The sequence below is a fragment of the Magnolia sinica genome, chromosome 15 (assembly GCF_029962835.1).
Source record: "Magnolia sinica isolate HGM2019 chromosome 15, MsV1, whole genome shotgun sequence".
Classification (NCBI taxonomy): domain Eukaryota; kingdom Viridiplantae; phylum Streptophyta; class Magnoliopsida; order Magnoliales; family Magnoliaceae; genus Magnolia; species Magnolia sinica.
This window is the reverse complement of record NC_080587.1, coordinates 15,664,073-15,678,822: the sequence shown is the minus strand read 5'-3', so window position 1 is coordinate 15,678,822 and position 14,750 is coordinate 15,664,073. Positions and strand designations below refer to the sequence as shown.

Below are 14,750 nucleotides of genomic sequence, written 5' to 3'. Positions count from 1 at the left end.
GGTCACAAGAGAATTTGTCCTCCCACAGGAGATTGAATAGATTCAACCTTCCAATATCAGAAGTTGTATTTTGATTTTTGTTGTCTGACATGCACTAAATCTAACAGATAAATTTTAAAAAAAAGAAAGAAAGAAAGAAAGACATCCACATAACCTGTCCTAGCAAATGAATCCAATGATGTTTCAGTCTTGAATCATTTTCTTTGATGCATCATTTTCCACATCCATGTTTTAGTTGCTCTCTACTAAAAGTAATGATTTTTTTAACAATTTCTATATGTTCTACTTCCATTTGGTTGCAGTTGCTTCCAAGCCTGTTTGGTAGACGTCTAAAAATGAGTTCATCTCATTTTGGTTAATTACAGCTCTTAATAGAGATCTTGATTGTTGCTTATCAAGAATATCGTCTCTAGTACATGATTACAATTAACAAAAATGAAGTGAACTCATTGTTAGGTGTTTGCCAAACAGGTCCTCTGGGCTCTTTCATCTTTAAGAAGACTAGAGTAACTTACAAGAGAAGAAACATTGATGGGTAGATAAACATTACAAGAGAAGAAAAGTGTTTCCTGGGTCTCCATGTTCCCTTTTCCTTTCTTTTTTACTTTCCTTTCTCAGCAGTCCAATAAGATTCAAACTGTAAAGTGTTTCCTGGGTTTCCATGATTTTTATTTATTTTTCTAATTCTTGTAGGGTGGAATATCAAATGGTGAAATGATAACCATGAGGATAGCTTTCAAGCCTACTTCTACAATTGCAGTAAGTTGGACTCCCTGATAGAACACTTGTACATTCAGCATGGATTGAAAAGGGAACACTATGTCAGTCTGACAGCTAATTTTTTTTTCTTATCGGACTTGTTATGCGACACTTGCAGAGGAAACAACATACAGTGACCAGAGACCGACATGAGACTGAACTCATTGCACGAGGACGCCATGATCCTTGTGTGGTCCCTCGAGGTCTGTTCAGAAACTTCTTTCACAGGGAAACTCCCCCCTGTCATTCAATCTGTCATTTGCTTTCTTGGTCTACATTTAACCTAATTAAACATCATGGAAGAAGATTCATGTTAACAATTGCTTGCTGGTGTTGCAGCTGTGCCGATGGTGGAAGCCATGGTTGCTTTGGTTATTTTGGATCAACTGATGGTGCGGTATGCACAATGCCAGCTGCTACCCATCAACCCTTGCCTCCAAGAACCTGTGGAGGCACCAAAGCTTGAGGTTTGTTTTACCTGAAACATTGTCCAGTTGTTACTACTTTAAGGTTTCAAATTTTCTTCAGGCAATGTGTGGTTGTAATTTCACTGTTATGTCTCAGCCTTCGGAGCTTTTCAGAGTGATATTTTTATCTCTCTCTTTTTTTTTTTAAAGTCATGAAAACTTTGCAAGATTATGTGAAGTAAATTTTTATGCTTCTATTTAGGTTCTTCTGTGAATCAAATATGTATTTGCAAAATGGTCTTGCTTGTACATCTTGATCATTAACTCTGAGCTTTCTGCAGATTGTGGAGAAACTTCTAATTGCTGCTGTTGCAGATGCTGATGTTAGTGTTCGTCAGTCAGTCTTTCTATCTCTGCATGGAAATGGAGGTTTCGATGAATTTTTGGCACAGGCTGATAGTTTGAGTGCTATCTTTGTTGCTCTTAATGATGAGGTATAATTTTTGGCACAACCTGCCAATGGCTCTTCTATGAGCATTTGAAGTGTTATCTTTATTTGAAAAATGTTTAGGAACATAGGGGCATGTTCACTATCTTTTTTTTTTCATTTTCCCATGTCACAGGATTTTGATGTTCGAGAGTTTGCTATATCAGTTACTGGCAGATTGTCTGAAAAGAATCCAGCATATGTTCTGCATGCACTTCGTCGCCATCTCATACAATTGTTGATGCATCTTGAGCAAAGGTAATCTGAAAGATATCTACTTGCCAATAATTTTATTGATTTATGGGGAATGGATGCCCTTTTATTTGTTTCACATCATTATCTTTGAAATATTTAGATCACAACTTTTCTCTTGCTATTTAAGCAGTGCAAATAGCAAATGCAGAGAAGAAAGTGATAAACTCTTGGGCTGCCTAATTCGAAACCTAATGTTGCATTAGACGAAATTGAAAATCAAAAACAGCCTTCATATAAGGAGGTTAGTTTTTTCTAGTTGAATATTTAATTACAGAAATGGCATTTTAGTGATGTCTCATTAGTAGGTTGCTGTCCTGCAGATGGGTAGCTATGATGCAATGATTATGCAGAAGCTTGCTGCCATGCAGCAGTTGGAACGTGAGCTTGAGGCCATCTCTGCCATTGATTACCGGGGAATTATGTTATTCCTAGTGAAGAAGTTCTTGCGGGTCTGTATTGATTTAGTTTAATCGCTTCATTGAGGTTGAGTTTAAATGTTGTTAGTGGTTATCTTCCTTTGGTAGGAACGTTTGGAGGATCTAGCAGGTAAAGATGCCCAAGAGAAATCTGATGCTGCTATAGAAACCCTTTTACAAGAGCTTCCAGATGAAAGAAATGTCAATAAAAGACCGGATGATTCAAAACAGATACAGGAAAAGTCAAAGAAAAAGAAAAAGAGAGATTGAAGAAGAGATAAGAATATAAATATTTGTGGAACCTAATGTTGTGTAACAGTTTGATTGAGTTTGTTTTGAAAACTTTAAGTAGACTGTTGTTAACTATTTTGTTGGTATTATGGCTTTCATGATTGATTGTTTCATGAGTGGATTGAATGAATGGATTAGTAGTTTAAATAAATATTTAAAAAAATTAAACATTTTTAGCCTCAATTTGTAACCGAGGCTTGGATTTAGCCTCAGTTGTTGAGAACCAAGGCTGAAATTCCCGTGGCTGAAGGATTTAGCCTCAGTTGTTGAGAACCGAGGTTAAAAATAGATTTAGCTTCAGTTGGAAGCAATTGAGGCTAAAATTTGGATTTAGTCTCAGTTGGAAATAATGGAGGCTAAAATTTTAATTTAGCCTCATTTCGTAAAAACCGAAGCTAAAAAGGTTCTTTTAGCCTCACTTGAAGAACCGAGGCTATAAAAGTCATTTTAGCCTTAGTTGCTAAAACTGAGGCTAAAGCCTTTAGCCACGGGAGTTTCAACGTCGATTTGGATAACTGAGGCAAAACTGGGGCTAAAGGCTTTAGCCTCAGTTTTTAACCTTTTTAGCCACTGTTTTGAACTGAGGCTAAAGCCCCCTTTTCTTGTAGTGTGTATCACCTGAAGTTGTATCACAATCAGCCATTTGCCATGGAAGTACAGGAAAATCGAATGAAACTCCTCTTTCAATAAGTCTCATTATATAGATATATTCCCACTCCACTCTAATGACCGCTTCGTAAGGAAATGGAGAAGTTGCCGTATGTATGGCCAGGACAAGTCAAGGCCCACCGCCGACTACTGAAGATCATATAACTGAGATGGCACGAGCATAGAGAACACTAATGGAGGAATGTAGTAATCTCCGAGAAGCCTTATCTACTCTCGCACACAATGTAGCTCAGATCGCGGCTCCTCCAATAATGGGCACCATGAATGAACAAGAATAGCAACCTGAAGGCTCTCAACCATCGAGAGCAGGATCACACGAATCTGCTCCTATGGTGAGGGTAATAACTCAAGAGGAAGTACGAAGAAGCAGTCAAAATGGAAAGAGAGTGCGAGAACACCGGAAGATTCAGGTATCGAACATCGTATCCTAGAGAGGTAAAGGATATACTTTTTCCAGCCAATTTTAAACACCCCGACTTTCAAAATTTCAATGGGGACGGATCGCCGGAGGAACATCTCATGCACTTCATTACAAGTATGGGGAATTTTTCTACAGTGCCGCAATATTGCCTTCGGCTATTTGGTTCTTCTTTGAAAGGGAAGGCGTTTCGATGGTTATCCGGTTTAGCACCAAGATCGATATGGACTTGAGAGCAGATGCAAGACGCCTTTATGTCAAACTTCTTTTCATCAGAGCGTGATGTCAGCATTATAGAATTGGCCTCAGTATGACAAAGAGAAGGAGAGCCCGTAGAGAAATTCATAGACAGATGGAAAACATTGGGAGCTTCTTGCAGGCAATTGTCATAAGAGAAAGAGCGAGTAAAAATGTGTTTGAATTCCATGGAGACGGGAATCGCGTTTGGTCTCACCAGTGCCGATATAAAAACTTTTCGTGACTTGGCTACAAAAGCTCACACTCTAGAGCTAATGAATAGGAAAATGCCAGCATTTCATTATGAAACAACCAGAAGAGGACCCAAAAGGCTGATAACAAATGTAGTTGATCACAAATAAAAAATAATGACATGAGGGAAATAGGAGGAAAGAAGACAGAAAGAAAAGAAGAACCAAGTCATCCCAGAGGCAGAATTGGTGATAAGAGACCCAGGTTGCTCAATCCTCACGAGGGATTCGCATTCGAAAAAGAAGATGTAGTCCCTACGATGAATCAATTGTTAAAGGCTGGCACGATAAAATTACCTCCATCCAAACGTCCTAAAGAAGCAGCAAAAACAAGAGAAAGAGACTTCTGTCATTATCATCATCTGTTAGGGCATCCAATAGAAAATTGTTTTACACTAAAATGCATAATACAAAGAATGATAAATAGAGGTAAGATAATAATTGGAAAAGAAAACGAGAAAAATAGAAAAGCAACAGTGAATGTATTGACTGCCCAAGAAGGTACCTATGAGAGGGGAAAAAGTCTCGCAAAATGATGGACAAAGCTACAGTAATCACGTTACACTCAGGAAAAGGGGTAACGAGCCCTCAGAAACAAAAAGTTGAAACAACAAAAGGAGAAACATCTGAGACTTATCATGGCGGTGACAGAAGAGGAGAAGAATAAAGCTGAGAAAGTAATTTATGATGTAATAAGTCATCTGAAAGGTATAACGGCTCAATTGAGCGTTTATGATGCATTAAGATTATCGGAAGACTCCCGGCATAGCTTGATTCAAGCCTTATCCAATAATGATGTTAGAAAAGCATTGCTTACAGAAATGGAAAACGTGGAACGCGAAAAGCAGGAGGATTGCATTCCAGTAGTTTTCTTCTCTGATGATGATTTAACCTACAATAAAGAGTACAATAGGCCGTTGATGATCGTAGGTCATATTCATGGTAAACAAGTTAAACGAATAATGTTGGATAATGAGTCTGTAGTGAATCTGTTGTCATTAACGATGTTGAAAAAATTGGGATACCGTCGCTCTAACTTACGTAGTGGAATGATGATACAGTGCTTTAACCAAGATGGGCAATGCGCGCTTGGTAAGATTACATTAACACTGGAAATAGGAGAGTTAACCACAAATGTTGTTTGCCATGTTATTAATGCAGTGACAATATATAACCTCCTCTTAGGAAGACCATGGATGCATCAATACGATATTATACCATCTACCCTCACCAGTGTTTCAAATATTGCAAAGATGGAATCTAATATAAAGTAATGGCTGATTCAAAGCCATATACAGAAGTCGAAGCTTTCTTCGCCGATGCTGGTTACTATGATGGATTCGCTAGAAAGGAAGAAAAGAAGAATGATGAAAATAAAGCCCCAAGAAATGCTCTTATGGAGATGATAGAAAAAGAAGCTACAAAGCTAGAATTGTCTGGGACAGCGAACACGAATAAGAAATTTTATTTCGTGCCAAAACACTTGAGACAACTAGGACAGCCTCCGTTAACATTATTATCACCCAAACAACTGGAAATTCTGCAGTCAAACTATCCAGTGCCGCTACCATATGCTAAAAGGAACAAGCCATTTCCAGCCATTCCAAAAAGTTTTCATGTCAAATCTAGTTCGAAGTATCTAGAGCCGATCGAATTTTATGCCCATTCGGAAGCGAAAGTGGAAGAAAATGTTGATAACAACATGGGTTACGGAAAACTGACATTCGAAGATCTTAAGAGGTATAGTTCGGCTATCAGAAGAATCATGAAGAACATGAATTTTAATTTTGAAGAACCAACCGGCTTAAATTATGGAAAAGGAATCCAATTTCCAATCGAAGTCAATGAGAAAAAGCGAGAGAAATTCCGAGGATTGGGGGCAGAATCTTCGGTGAATATGGTTGCTGTCGACTCGGCAAAAGAAACAGATTCTAAAATAATTAAACATCTGGAAACAGCTCCGAAACAGATGCAAGACTAGGGGCAACCGATAATTGACAGCTCGCGAGAAATAAATCTGGAAACGAAAGAAGAGCCACGGAATACATTCATAAGTGTCAGCCTCCCTGAACAGGAAGTCGATTAGTATATCAAGCTTTTGGAAGAAAACAAAGATGTATTCACTTGGACATATGCAGAAATGCCGAGCCTGGAACCATCGGTAGCAATGCATCGACTAAACATCTCTAAAGACAAGAGGCCGATTAAACAAGCGCAAATGTGATTCCATCCAGACCTAATTCCTCTAATAGAAGAAGAAATAAATAAATCGATAAAAGTCGGGTTCATCAGAGAGGTTAAATATCCTAAATGGATATCGAATGTCATACCGGTAAAGAAGAAAAGCAGACAGATCAGGGTATGTGTTGATTTCAGAGATCTAAATGAGGCTTGTCCGAAAGACGATTTCCCGTTACCAATAACTAAGTTGTTAATCGACAGTACGAAAAAATATGTTGTCATGTCCTTCATGGATGATTATGCCAGGTATAATCAAATAAGAATGGCTCCTGAAGAGGAAGAAGCCACGGCGTTTAGAAATTCACTAGGGATTTATTGCTATAAGGTCATGCCATTCGGTTTCAAGAATGTCGGTGCCACGTATTAAAGAGCAATGCAGAACATGTTTCAAGATATGATGCACAAGCATGTTGAATGTAATGTAGATGATTGGGTAGTCAGATCAAATGACCATGAAGAACATAGCGAACATTTGACTGGCTCAAGAAGAAACAGTTAAAAATTAATCCAACCAAATGTGTTTTTGGTGTTTCATCAGGAAAGTTCCTCGGTTTTGTAATCCGACATAGAGGAATTGAAATCGATCCAGGGAAAGTCAAGGCTATCCAAGAAATGTCGTCGCCGAAAACATTAAATGAATTAAAAAGCTTGTAAGGAAAGTTAGCATATATTCGTCATTTTATCTCAAACTTGGCAGGAAGATGTCAGTCATTTTCTCATCTGATGAAGAAAAGAACAGAATTTGTTCGGGACAAATCCTGTTAGAATGTGTTTGATTCAATCAAATAATTGTTGAAACACCTCTAGTACTAGCAGCTCCTGTAAAGGGTAAACCACTCATTCTATACATATTTGCAGCTGAGAATTCATTAGGGGCCCTATTGGCACAGGTGAATGAACACGGCAAGGGAATCACGCATTATTATTTGAGTCGAACTCTAATAAGCGTAAAGTATAATTATTCGCCGATTGAGAAAGTGTGCTTGACATTAATATTATGCAATACAAAAACTAAGACATTATTGCCTTTTTTACGATATAATTTAATCTTGCGAGCAGATCCCATAAAGTTCTTAATAATGAGGCCGATGTTATCAGGAAGATTGGCCAAATGGATGTTGTTGCTTTCAGAATATACAATCACTTACAAGCCGGCAAAAGTAGTGAAAGGACAAGTAGTGGCAGATTTCTTGGTAGCTCATCCCGTAACAGAGAATGAAATTATCAGTGATGACTTTCCTGATGAACAAGTTATGATGATTGAATCGCCAAACCCATGACAAATACACTTCGATGATGCTTCCTGAATGTCAGGAACATGTGCTAGAGTGATATTCATTACTCCTCAAGGCGACTTATTGTCTTATTCTTTCACACTAGGCACTGCAAGTACAAATAATGAAGTTAAATATAAAGCTCTCATCATCAGAATAGAAATAGCACAAGAAATGAAAATAAAAATGCTGCAGATTTTTGGAGACTCCAAGTTGATTATAAATCAGCTGACAACCGAGTTCGAAACAAGAAAATAAGAGCTCCTACCATACTACCGACGAGAGCCGCAATTGCTAGAGTAGTTCCATCATGTCGAAATCAAACATGTACCGCAATGCGAGAATGCAAGGGCAGATGCTTTAGCTAGCCTGGCAGCAGCTTTATCTTATCCGAATCGAAGTCCTCTTCAGGTAATAATAGAAGAAAGAAGGTTCCTACCATCATCAGAAATTATTAACAAAGCTGATGAAGCACTTCCTATATCATACTCCAAAAAACAGGGCAACGCCGACGGTTAAAAACCATCAGCAATGACCTTCCCCAATGGCTTTTAGCCGTCGCAAGGTCTGTTGGTAAAGGGTGTGTTGGCGTTGTTCTCCGACAGATTAAAACCGTCGGCATTTACGACGATAAGGGTGACAGCCAAAACTGTCGGCGTTTCCAAAGGCTAAGGGCGACGAGCAAAACCACCTGTGTTTTCAACAGGTTTTAGCCATCGGCGCCCATCGGCGATTCTCACTAATTTTTTAAAAAAATCAAAATTAATTGAATTTGGATGATATATTTCTTGCTTTTCTATTGTGTAAACTTACCTTCTCAAATGGAATGGTTCGTTCGGGGCTTTGGAGAAATAGGTATATCTAGAAATCAACGCACATCCATTTCTAGATATACCCGTTTCTCCAAGGTCCTGAACGAACCAACCTATTTGAGAAGGCAAGTCTACACAATAGAAAAAGAAGAAATCAAAATTAAATATATCATCCAAACTCCAAATATCAAATAACTGGCTAGCTACCAAACAACATGCAAACATACCTCCACACATGCTGGTTTGGAATTTTAGCCCCACCACATGACAAACCTGCTACAGAAATGACTCTAGTAAGCAAAAGCATCCTATAAGTGGGGGAGTTATTTAGTACTCTGGCAGGGTGTGATGTTTGATACACAGGCGCAGAAATTGTACACATGCCATACATCAACTCAAGCTACATGGTCCAAAATTTATGGGACCCACATTGGATAGGCTGAGAACCCAAAATCAGATTGTTGGACCAATCCGACAACACTGGTCAATGGACATTTTTCTGTTGGGTTTGGACCATAGACTACTTTTCATTTTAACCGTCACCTTTGCTTCATGGCCCATCTAAAGTGGAGGCCATGATTTGGGTGGTTTAGTTTGAGTTACTTTTATGCCACGTGTACAAATTTCTAGCACATGCACGTCGACCATCAAACTCTCCCAGAGTATCAAAGTATTCCCTCAGTTAGAATTACTGATGACTGCTTGCATGAATACAATTAGACCATCAAGTGCACATCAAACTCTAGCGCATGCACGTCGAGCATCAAATTGCGCTAGTTGTTGAAAATCATTTTCGAACTGCTGGAAAATGACCCTCATTTGATGGAATTTGTGAATAGTTGAATGTTTAGTTTAAACACTGATTTCATTGGATGTTTTACAAATACTTCATATTGTAGTTGGACATCGAAGTGGGCCCTTCCCTAGATCATTGGAATTAAGTGACAATCATTGGGCCTCTTAAACCTATATCAATCCCACATCAGCCAATGGCATCCAATCTGCACTTTCGACACATCCTTGGTTGATATATTTTTCAATGCAACTAAAAAAGAAATAGATGATGAGCAGACAATGTTCTATCAAGTATGAACCACAATGTCAGAAACTCACTTGTACGAGGATTTTGGAAATCATCCATAGCTGAGGCTAATGCATGCAGCACCCGTTGATGATACTGAACTTAAAAGTCTGGCCCCAAATTTGTAGACAATTGCCCATTTGCATTAATAACAGCCCACTGCACACAAGGGTGGGGATCTTGGAACAAGTTCAAAACCATCGTCACCACTTGCTCTAGAATTTTTTATCATGACCTGCATGGAATAAAAAGGAAATTAAATGAAAATGCAATTGTAAAAGAAGCTTTCATGAAAATCCATCACAAAACTCAAAATCAAGCGGCAAACAAAAGGAAACATAGCCTTAAATTTCATAATCGTGCCATGTTATTAAAAAAAAACTTAAGGCTGTATTTACCTCCAGCCATTTAAAAAAATGATTTTTGGAATCTATACTATAAGTACAATTCTGCAATTCAATTTGTCCAGATCTGACTCCTTTTGGAGGTTGTTTGATAGTCTAATACTTCTAACTGAATTTACACACACACACACACACAAAAAAGACACATCAAAGCTCCATAAATTATATAAATCTAAATAAATGTTATATATCAATTCTCCTCTTAAATCAATTTCAATCTATGGTTTCAGGCCAAAATAATCAAACACCCAAACAATATAATCATCTGAAATTGACATTCTATTTATAAAACAATCAAACACCCCATCAATACAATCAAAATCATACAAGAGTGGATCAGTCTTGGAGGTGATTAGGAGGCAACTATAGAACTCAATTCAAAAAGTGTATCCCATTTTGACCTAACCTTAAGAAAGCTAAATATGTACAACTTTGGATGATTAAAAAAGATTTAGACAGAAACAGATACACAAATGCAAAATAAGGTAAGATCATAGCTTGTTGCAACTGCCAATACGTCACACGTGTACTGGGATCAGCACCATTAATCAGCTGGGCTCAGCACTGGACAAGTTGGCTTACTCTCCACATGGGCCATACATTTGTGAAAGAAATGGACTGTAAGAGAAAGTGAACAATGGTCAAAGTACATGTCAGCGTGTGTGAAGTCTATTTCCATGTGGAGTCAACTTGATGAATGGCTGATCTCACATTAGAAGCATATCCGGTAGTTTTGGAGGGACCTTTCCTCTGTCACTGCTGCATTCATGTCATAGGTGGACAAGATTGAAACTGCTCATTGATATCCAGTAGTTTTGGAGGGACCTTCACTTGCTGCTTTTTTTTATTCCTGTATGTTACTCATAGATCATTCAATAGACTTTTGGCCTGGCCCATTCAATAAGGTCTACCTACAGTTAGCAAAACTATGTTTTAGACTCAAAACTATTCAAATAGTTTACCAAATGCCTAGAACTCCGTTTATTTCAGAAAATAGTAAGCAAACTGAATTAAACACAATTTTCTTTTATTTGTCTTTATGAACTCATTCTTTTCTTTCCTTAAATAAAAAAATAAAAATAATAAAAATAAAAATATTCAAGATGAATGAATCATTAGATACATGTAAAAACTTCAATGACGGCAACATAGCATTTATACCAGACATGCATACGAGCAGTATGGAAATGTTAATACTTCATAGTATTCCATGTTGAGTTTATGATCTTTAAAATTAATTGGCTTTTTACAAATAATCAAATTGAATCTTACAACTTATGATTCGATAAGATTTGGCCACTAGTGCAATTTATGTATTGGAGCTATTTTTCTTACTTTTTAAAGAGTACATGAAATATGAGATCTAGCTCTGTTGCACAGAAACAGGGATCTTCACAGTTATCCAAGTATTGTCTCTTATGAGGTTCAGGCATGCGTTGTTGCATCAATTCTTGACGGAGCATGAACCATCTGTGAGAGCTTTTCACGAAGGTCTACACAATCACGTTCTTCACCATCACTCCGGGTTCTCCTAGGTAAGTTTTTGTGCATGAGTTTGCGTCTCAAATCATCTTGACTAACCCATGCATCTTTAATCATTCAAGGACATTACAGAGGTAAAACAAAAAAAGTATTCATAAATACAAGCATGTGATGACTTTTCAATGTTCATGGAAGGATACTGGAGAAGTATTGATTGCCATCATTCACAACATCTTTCTGTTGTCTGCATGAAAAAATGAAAGCAGTCAACCTAGGAATCCAAGAAGATGCTCTCTTTGTTAACACAAACAAATAAGCACTCAACGTCCATGAATAGACTAGACCTATCATATGCAGATATGACATGGATACAGGATGACTGCATAACTATTCTACACTTAGTATTATAGTGTTGACCATTAATACAACAATACGTTACCTATTTTAAAGCATAGAGATGTCATATTTTGAGAAGGCACATTTAGATTAGCACAAGTAAATGGGTGTCTCCAACTTAGGGAATGCTGCAGTTGCACCTCTTACGTCTCCACCATTGCTCCCGTAGAACTCCGCACCATCCAATCAAACTCTAGAACTGCAAAATCCTCAGAAGCTTATTATGCTAACCGAGCAACCAATTCAAGCACAAGGAATGCTACATGAGCAGAGGCCGATCAGAAAATGCCAAACATAAGGGGCTCCACATGAGAACTTAGCACACATATGAATGATCAAGACCGTTCATCATCAGGTCCTTAGGCTGAACTTTCATTGACCAAAGAAATCCGGCTGATCCACTCTCCTGGCAGCCCAAAAATGCATTGTGCGGCCCTCCAGAAGAGAAAATCATCCTAGTTCTTGACGAAGGGCATATTCACCTTGATGAATAGCCTACATGGAATGTGCAGATGGATAGAATTGAAACCGAATAAACTCTAATGAATTCACAAGGGAAGGAATCCGTCCGATACCTTTGTTGGATAGGGCATGCAATCTATCTCATCCTTGACAGCAATTGAAACTCTGATACCTTTGTTGGATAGGGCATGCAATCTATCCCATCCATGACAGCAATTGAAACTCCATCCAAAACTGAGATTGGTTTGCCTATAAAAGGCCATAATGAGCACTTACACAGGTAAGAGTACAACAAAAAAAATCTTACATCGTGATAAAGTCACAATGAGCAATCTGAATGAACTATTGTAAAAAAGGGAACAAAAGAAAAAATAAATTAAAACACCATCGGCCAACAGAACTTCACAAACTAGATTCAATATGACTGAATATCTGTGAAATACATATACCATACAAGGATGAGATGCCAGACCCGTCAACAGATTTCAGCCCAGTTAAAAGCTCCAGCAGCAAAATTATGGCCCATTTTAAACAAAATTGTTCTTTTCAGAGAAAACAACTAGGTTCAGTAAAAAAGAGTTTTTGTGCCTACTTGAAAAATAAGAGTTTTTAAAACTTTAAACTAATTGTATGGATTTTGTTATTCAAACAATCCCTGTTTGCTGATGTACATGAGCTCTACCGGCCACTATGGTACTTAGTACAGATATTATGTTCAATTGGTACATTCCTTATAACCAAAGGACATAAATCATCTACAACACTTCTTTTACAAAATATGCAAGGAAATAAATTATATGCAATAAAAGCTTACCTACCAATCAAATCCCACCAGCTTAGTATCACATGAGCAGCACCCAATCCTATACGGTATGTAAAACAACAGGCCAGACCCATTATCATCACATTATCATTCTAACACTACTGAAATCATCTTCAATTTGCACCTGATGAACAGATCAAGTATCACACCTGGCCACTGATACATGTGCACATAGGTGGGATGCCTTATACATGTTTGTGGGCTTGGCAAACATTTGAACATTAATATATTACTAGTAATTCAAATCAAACCTTTAAAACTAAGGACCATGTAGATGGCAGTTTGCAAGAACAACAGTCCCAATGCACAAAGTGCAAATCACAATAAAACATCTCATCCTAACATATAAAGGGAAAAAAAAAAAAACCATATTGAAGGGTTGAAATCAGTAAAATGCAATTTTCGAGGAATGGAGTCAAACGCACCAGTGTATTTGACCTGTTGTTCGACGTTCCTGATGACAAAACTGCATTCCAAGCACTTGAAGGTCCCTTGTAGAAGCTCTGGCTGGACCTCATTTGTCCGTGTCTATGGGAGATTGGAAAATGTGTATAGTGAGAATGACAACCAGGTGAGATTAGAGCATGGGTTAGATTTGTAGTTGCGGATAACAAAGGAACATGCAGATTGAGCTCAAGTAATTCCATGATATGAAGGACAGACCTGATGTCGAATCCACTAATTGCCCATTAAATATGGGAATGTAGCCTTGCTTGAATACGGGGACATCCCTTGTTAATCCAAAAGGGTCAGAGAATTACAATTAAAAGAAAGAAAGAAAAAAAAAAAAAAAGGCAAGCAGGTAATTAGACACTTAAATGCTACAAAAAGAAAAATAAAAACTTACCTGGTTAACTCCCCCTAAAGTGTCACCTACACCAACTTGCAAGAACGGAAACCAGATCAGTCCCAAATGTGTACTTAGCAATCAAGGCATCACAAACATGCTAATCAGACCGATACACATTGCTAAACCACTATGTGGCATAAATACTAATTAACAACATCAGTTAATAAAGAATTATAAGTATAAACATTTGAAGAACAAATATCAAAATATATAAAGTGAACTTCATAGTAAAAAGTTCTATAAAGCAATAGCATAAAGTGAACAATTGAGTTTAAAATTTAAAAAATAAAAAATAAATAAATAAATAAACTTGGTAAAGGATGAAAGCTCAAAGCAAAGATAAGAGCATTCATGGAGCATGGCAATCTGGTCTTTGGAAACACAATCTAGATTGCTCTCGCTACATACTTTGCTATAACTTAAGTAACACAACCTCAATAACTTTTAGTAAAGATTGTACATTCTTGTATAAACAAAAAAGGCTATTGAGCATAGCATCACCAAGTTAAATGAGGATCGGACATTCTTGGTTCAAGACCCACTCTCACTAACCTCAATGGCCTAAAATCATTTCAAACCCATCATGAAATTAGTGAGCATGTTTCAACCGTGGGCATACAATACCCACCATTCAAGCGATGTGGCCATTTGAGTTTTGGGTTTGCTTATTTTCCGGCCCCTAATTAAAATCAAGGTGAGTTTAAAAAGCGGTTTCAACTAGGGTGAGCAGGGCTG

General features: G+C 37.7%; 1 protein-coding gene and 1 long non-coding RNA gene across 14 annotated transcripts; one reads left to right on the top strand and one right to left on the bottom strand.

The window, feature by feature from the left end:
* Positions 1 to 283: 283 nt before the first annotated feature.
* Positions 284 to 2,728, top strand: LOC131227283 (chorismate synthase 2, chloroplastic-like). 11 transcript variants are annotated; one of them, XM_058223055.1, is made up of 7 exons: positions 284 to 759; positions 878 to 962; positions 1,099 to 1,226; positions 1,508 to 1,660; positions 1,790 to 1,911; positions 2,039 to 2,149; positions 2,214 to 2,728. In XM_058223055.1, exons 1-6 carry the CDS (start codon positions 715 to 717, stop codon positions 2,109 to 2,111), a joined length of 606 nt encoding a protein of 201 aa, XP_058079038.1. In that variant the 5' UTR covers positions 284 to 714; the 3' UTR covers positions 2,112 to 2,149; positions 2,214 to 2,728. The 11 variants fall into 11 exon arrangements, 9 of the variants coding, with proteins under 9 accessions (XP_058079038.1, XP_058079036.1, XP_058079045.1 ...); XR_009162159.1 differs by having other exon boundaries at positions 286 to 759; positions 1,821 to 1,911; positions 2,229 to 2,728; XR_009162158.1 differs by lacking the exon at positions 2,039 to 2,149 and having other exon boundaries at positions 286 to 759; positions 2,211 to 2,357; positions 2,433 to 2,728.
* Positions 2,729 to 11,149: 8,421 nt separating this feature from the next.
* LOC131227285 (uncharacterized) lies at positions 11,150 to 13,972 on the bottom strand. 3 transcript variants are annotated; one of them, XR_009162165.1, is made up of 5 exons: positions 13,604 to 13,799; positions 12,433 to 12,591; positions 11,924 to 12,079; positions 11,685 to 11,728; positions 11,150 to 11,591 (listed from the first exon to the last, which is right to left on the bottom strand). It is a non-coding gene; the product is annotated as an uncharacterized LOC131227285 (long non-coding RNA). The 3 variants fall into 3 exon arrangements; XR_009162164.1 differs by adding an exon at positions 13,829 to 13,972 and having other exon boundaries at positions 11,151 to 11,728; positions 13,604 to 13,693; XR_009162163.1 differs by having other exon boundaries at positions 11,151 to 11,728; positions 13,604 to 13,796.
* Positions 13,973 to 14,750: the final 778 nt, after the last annotated feature.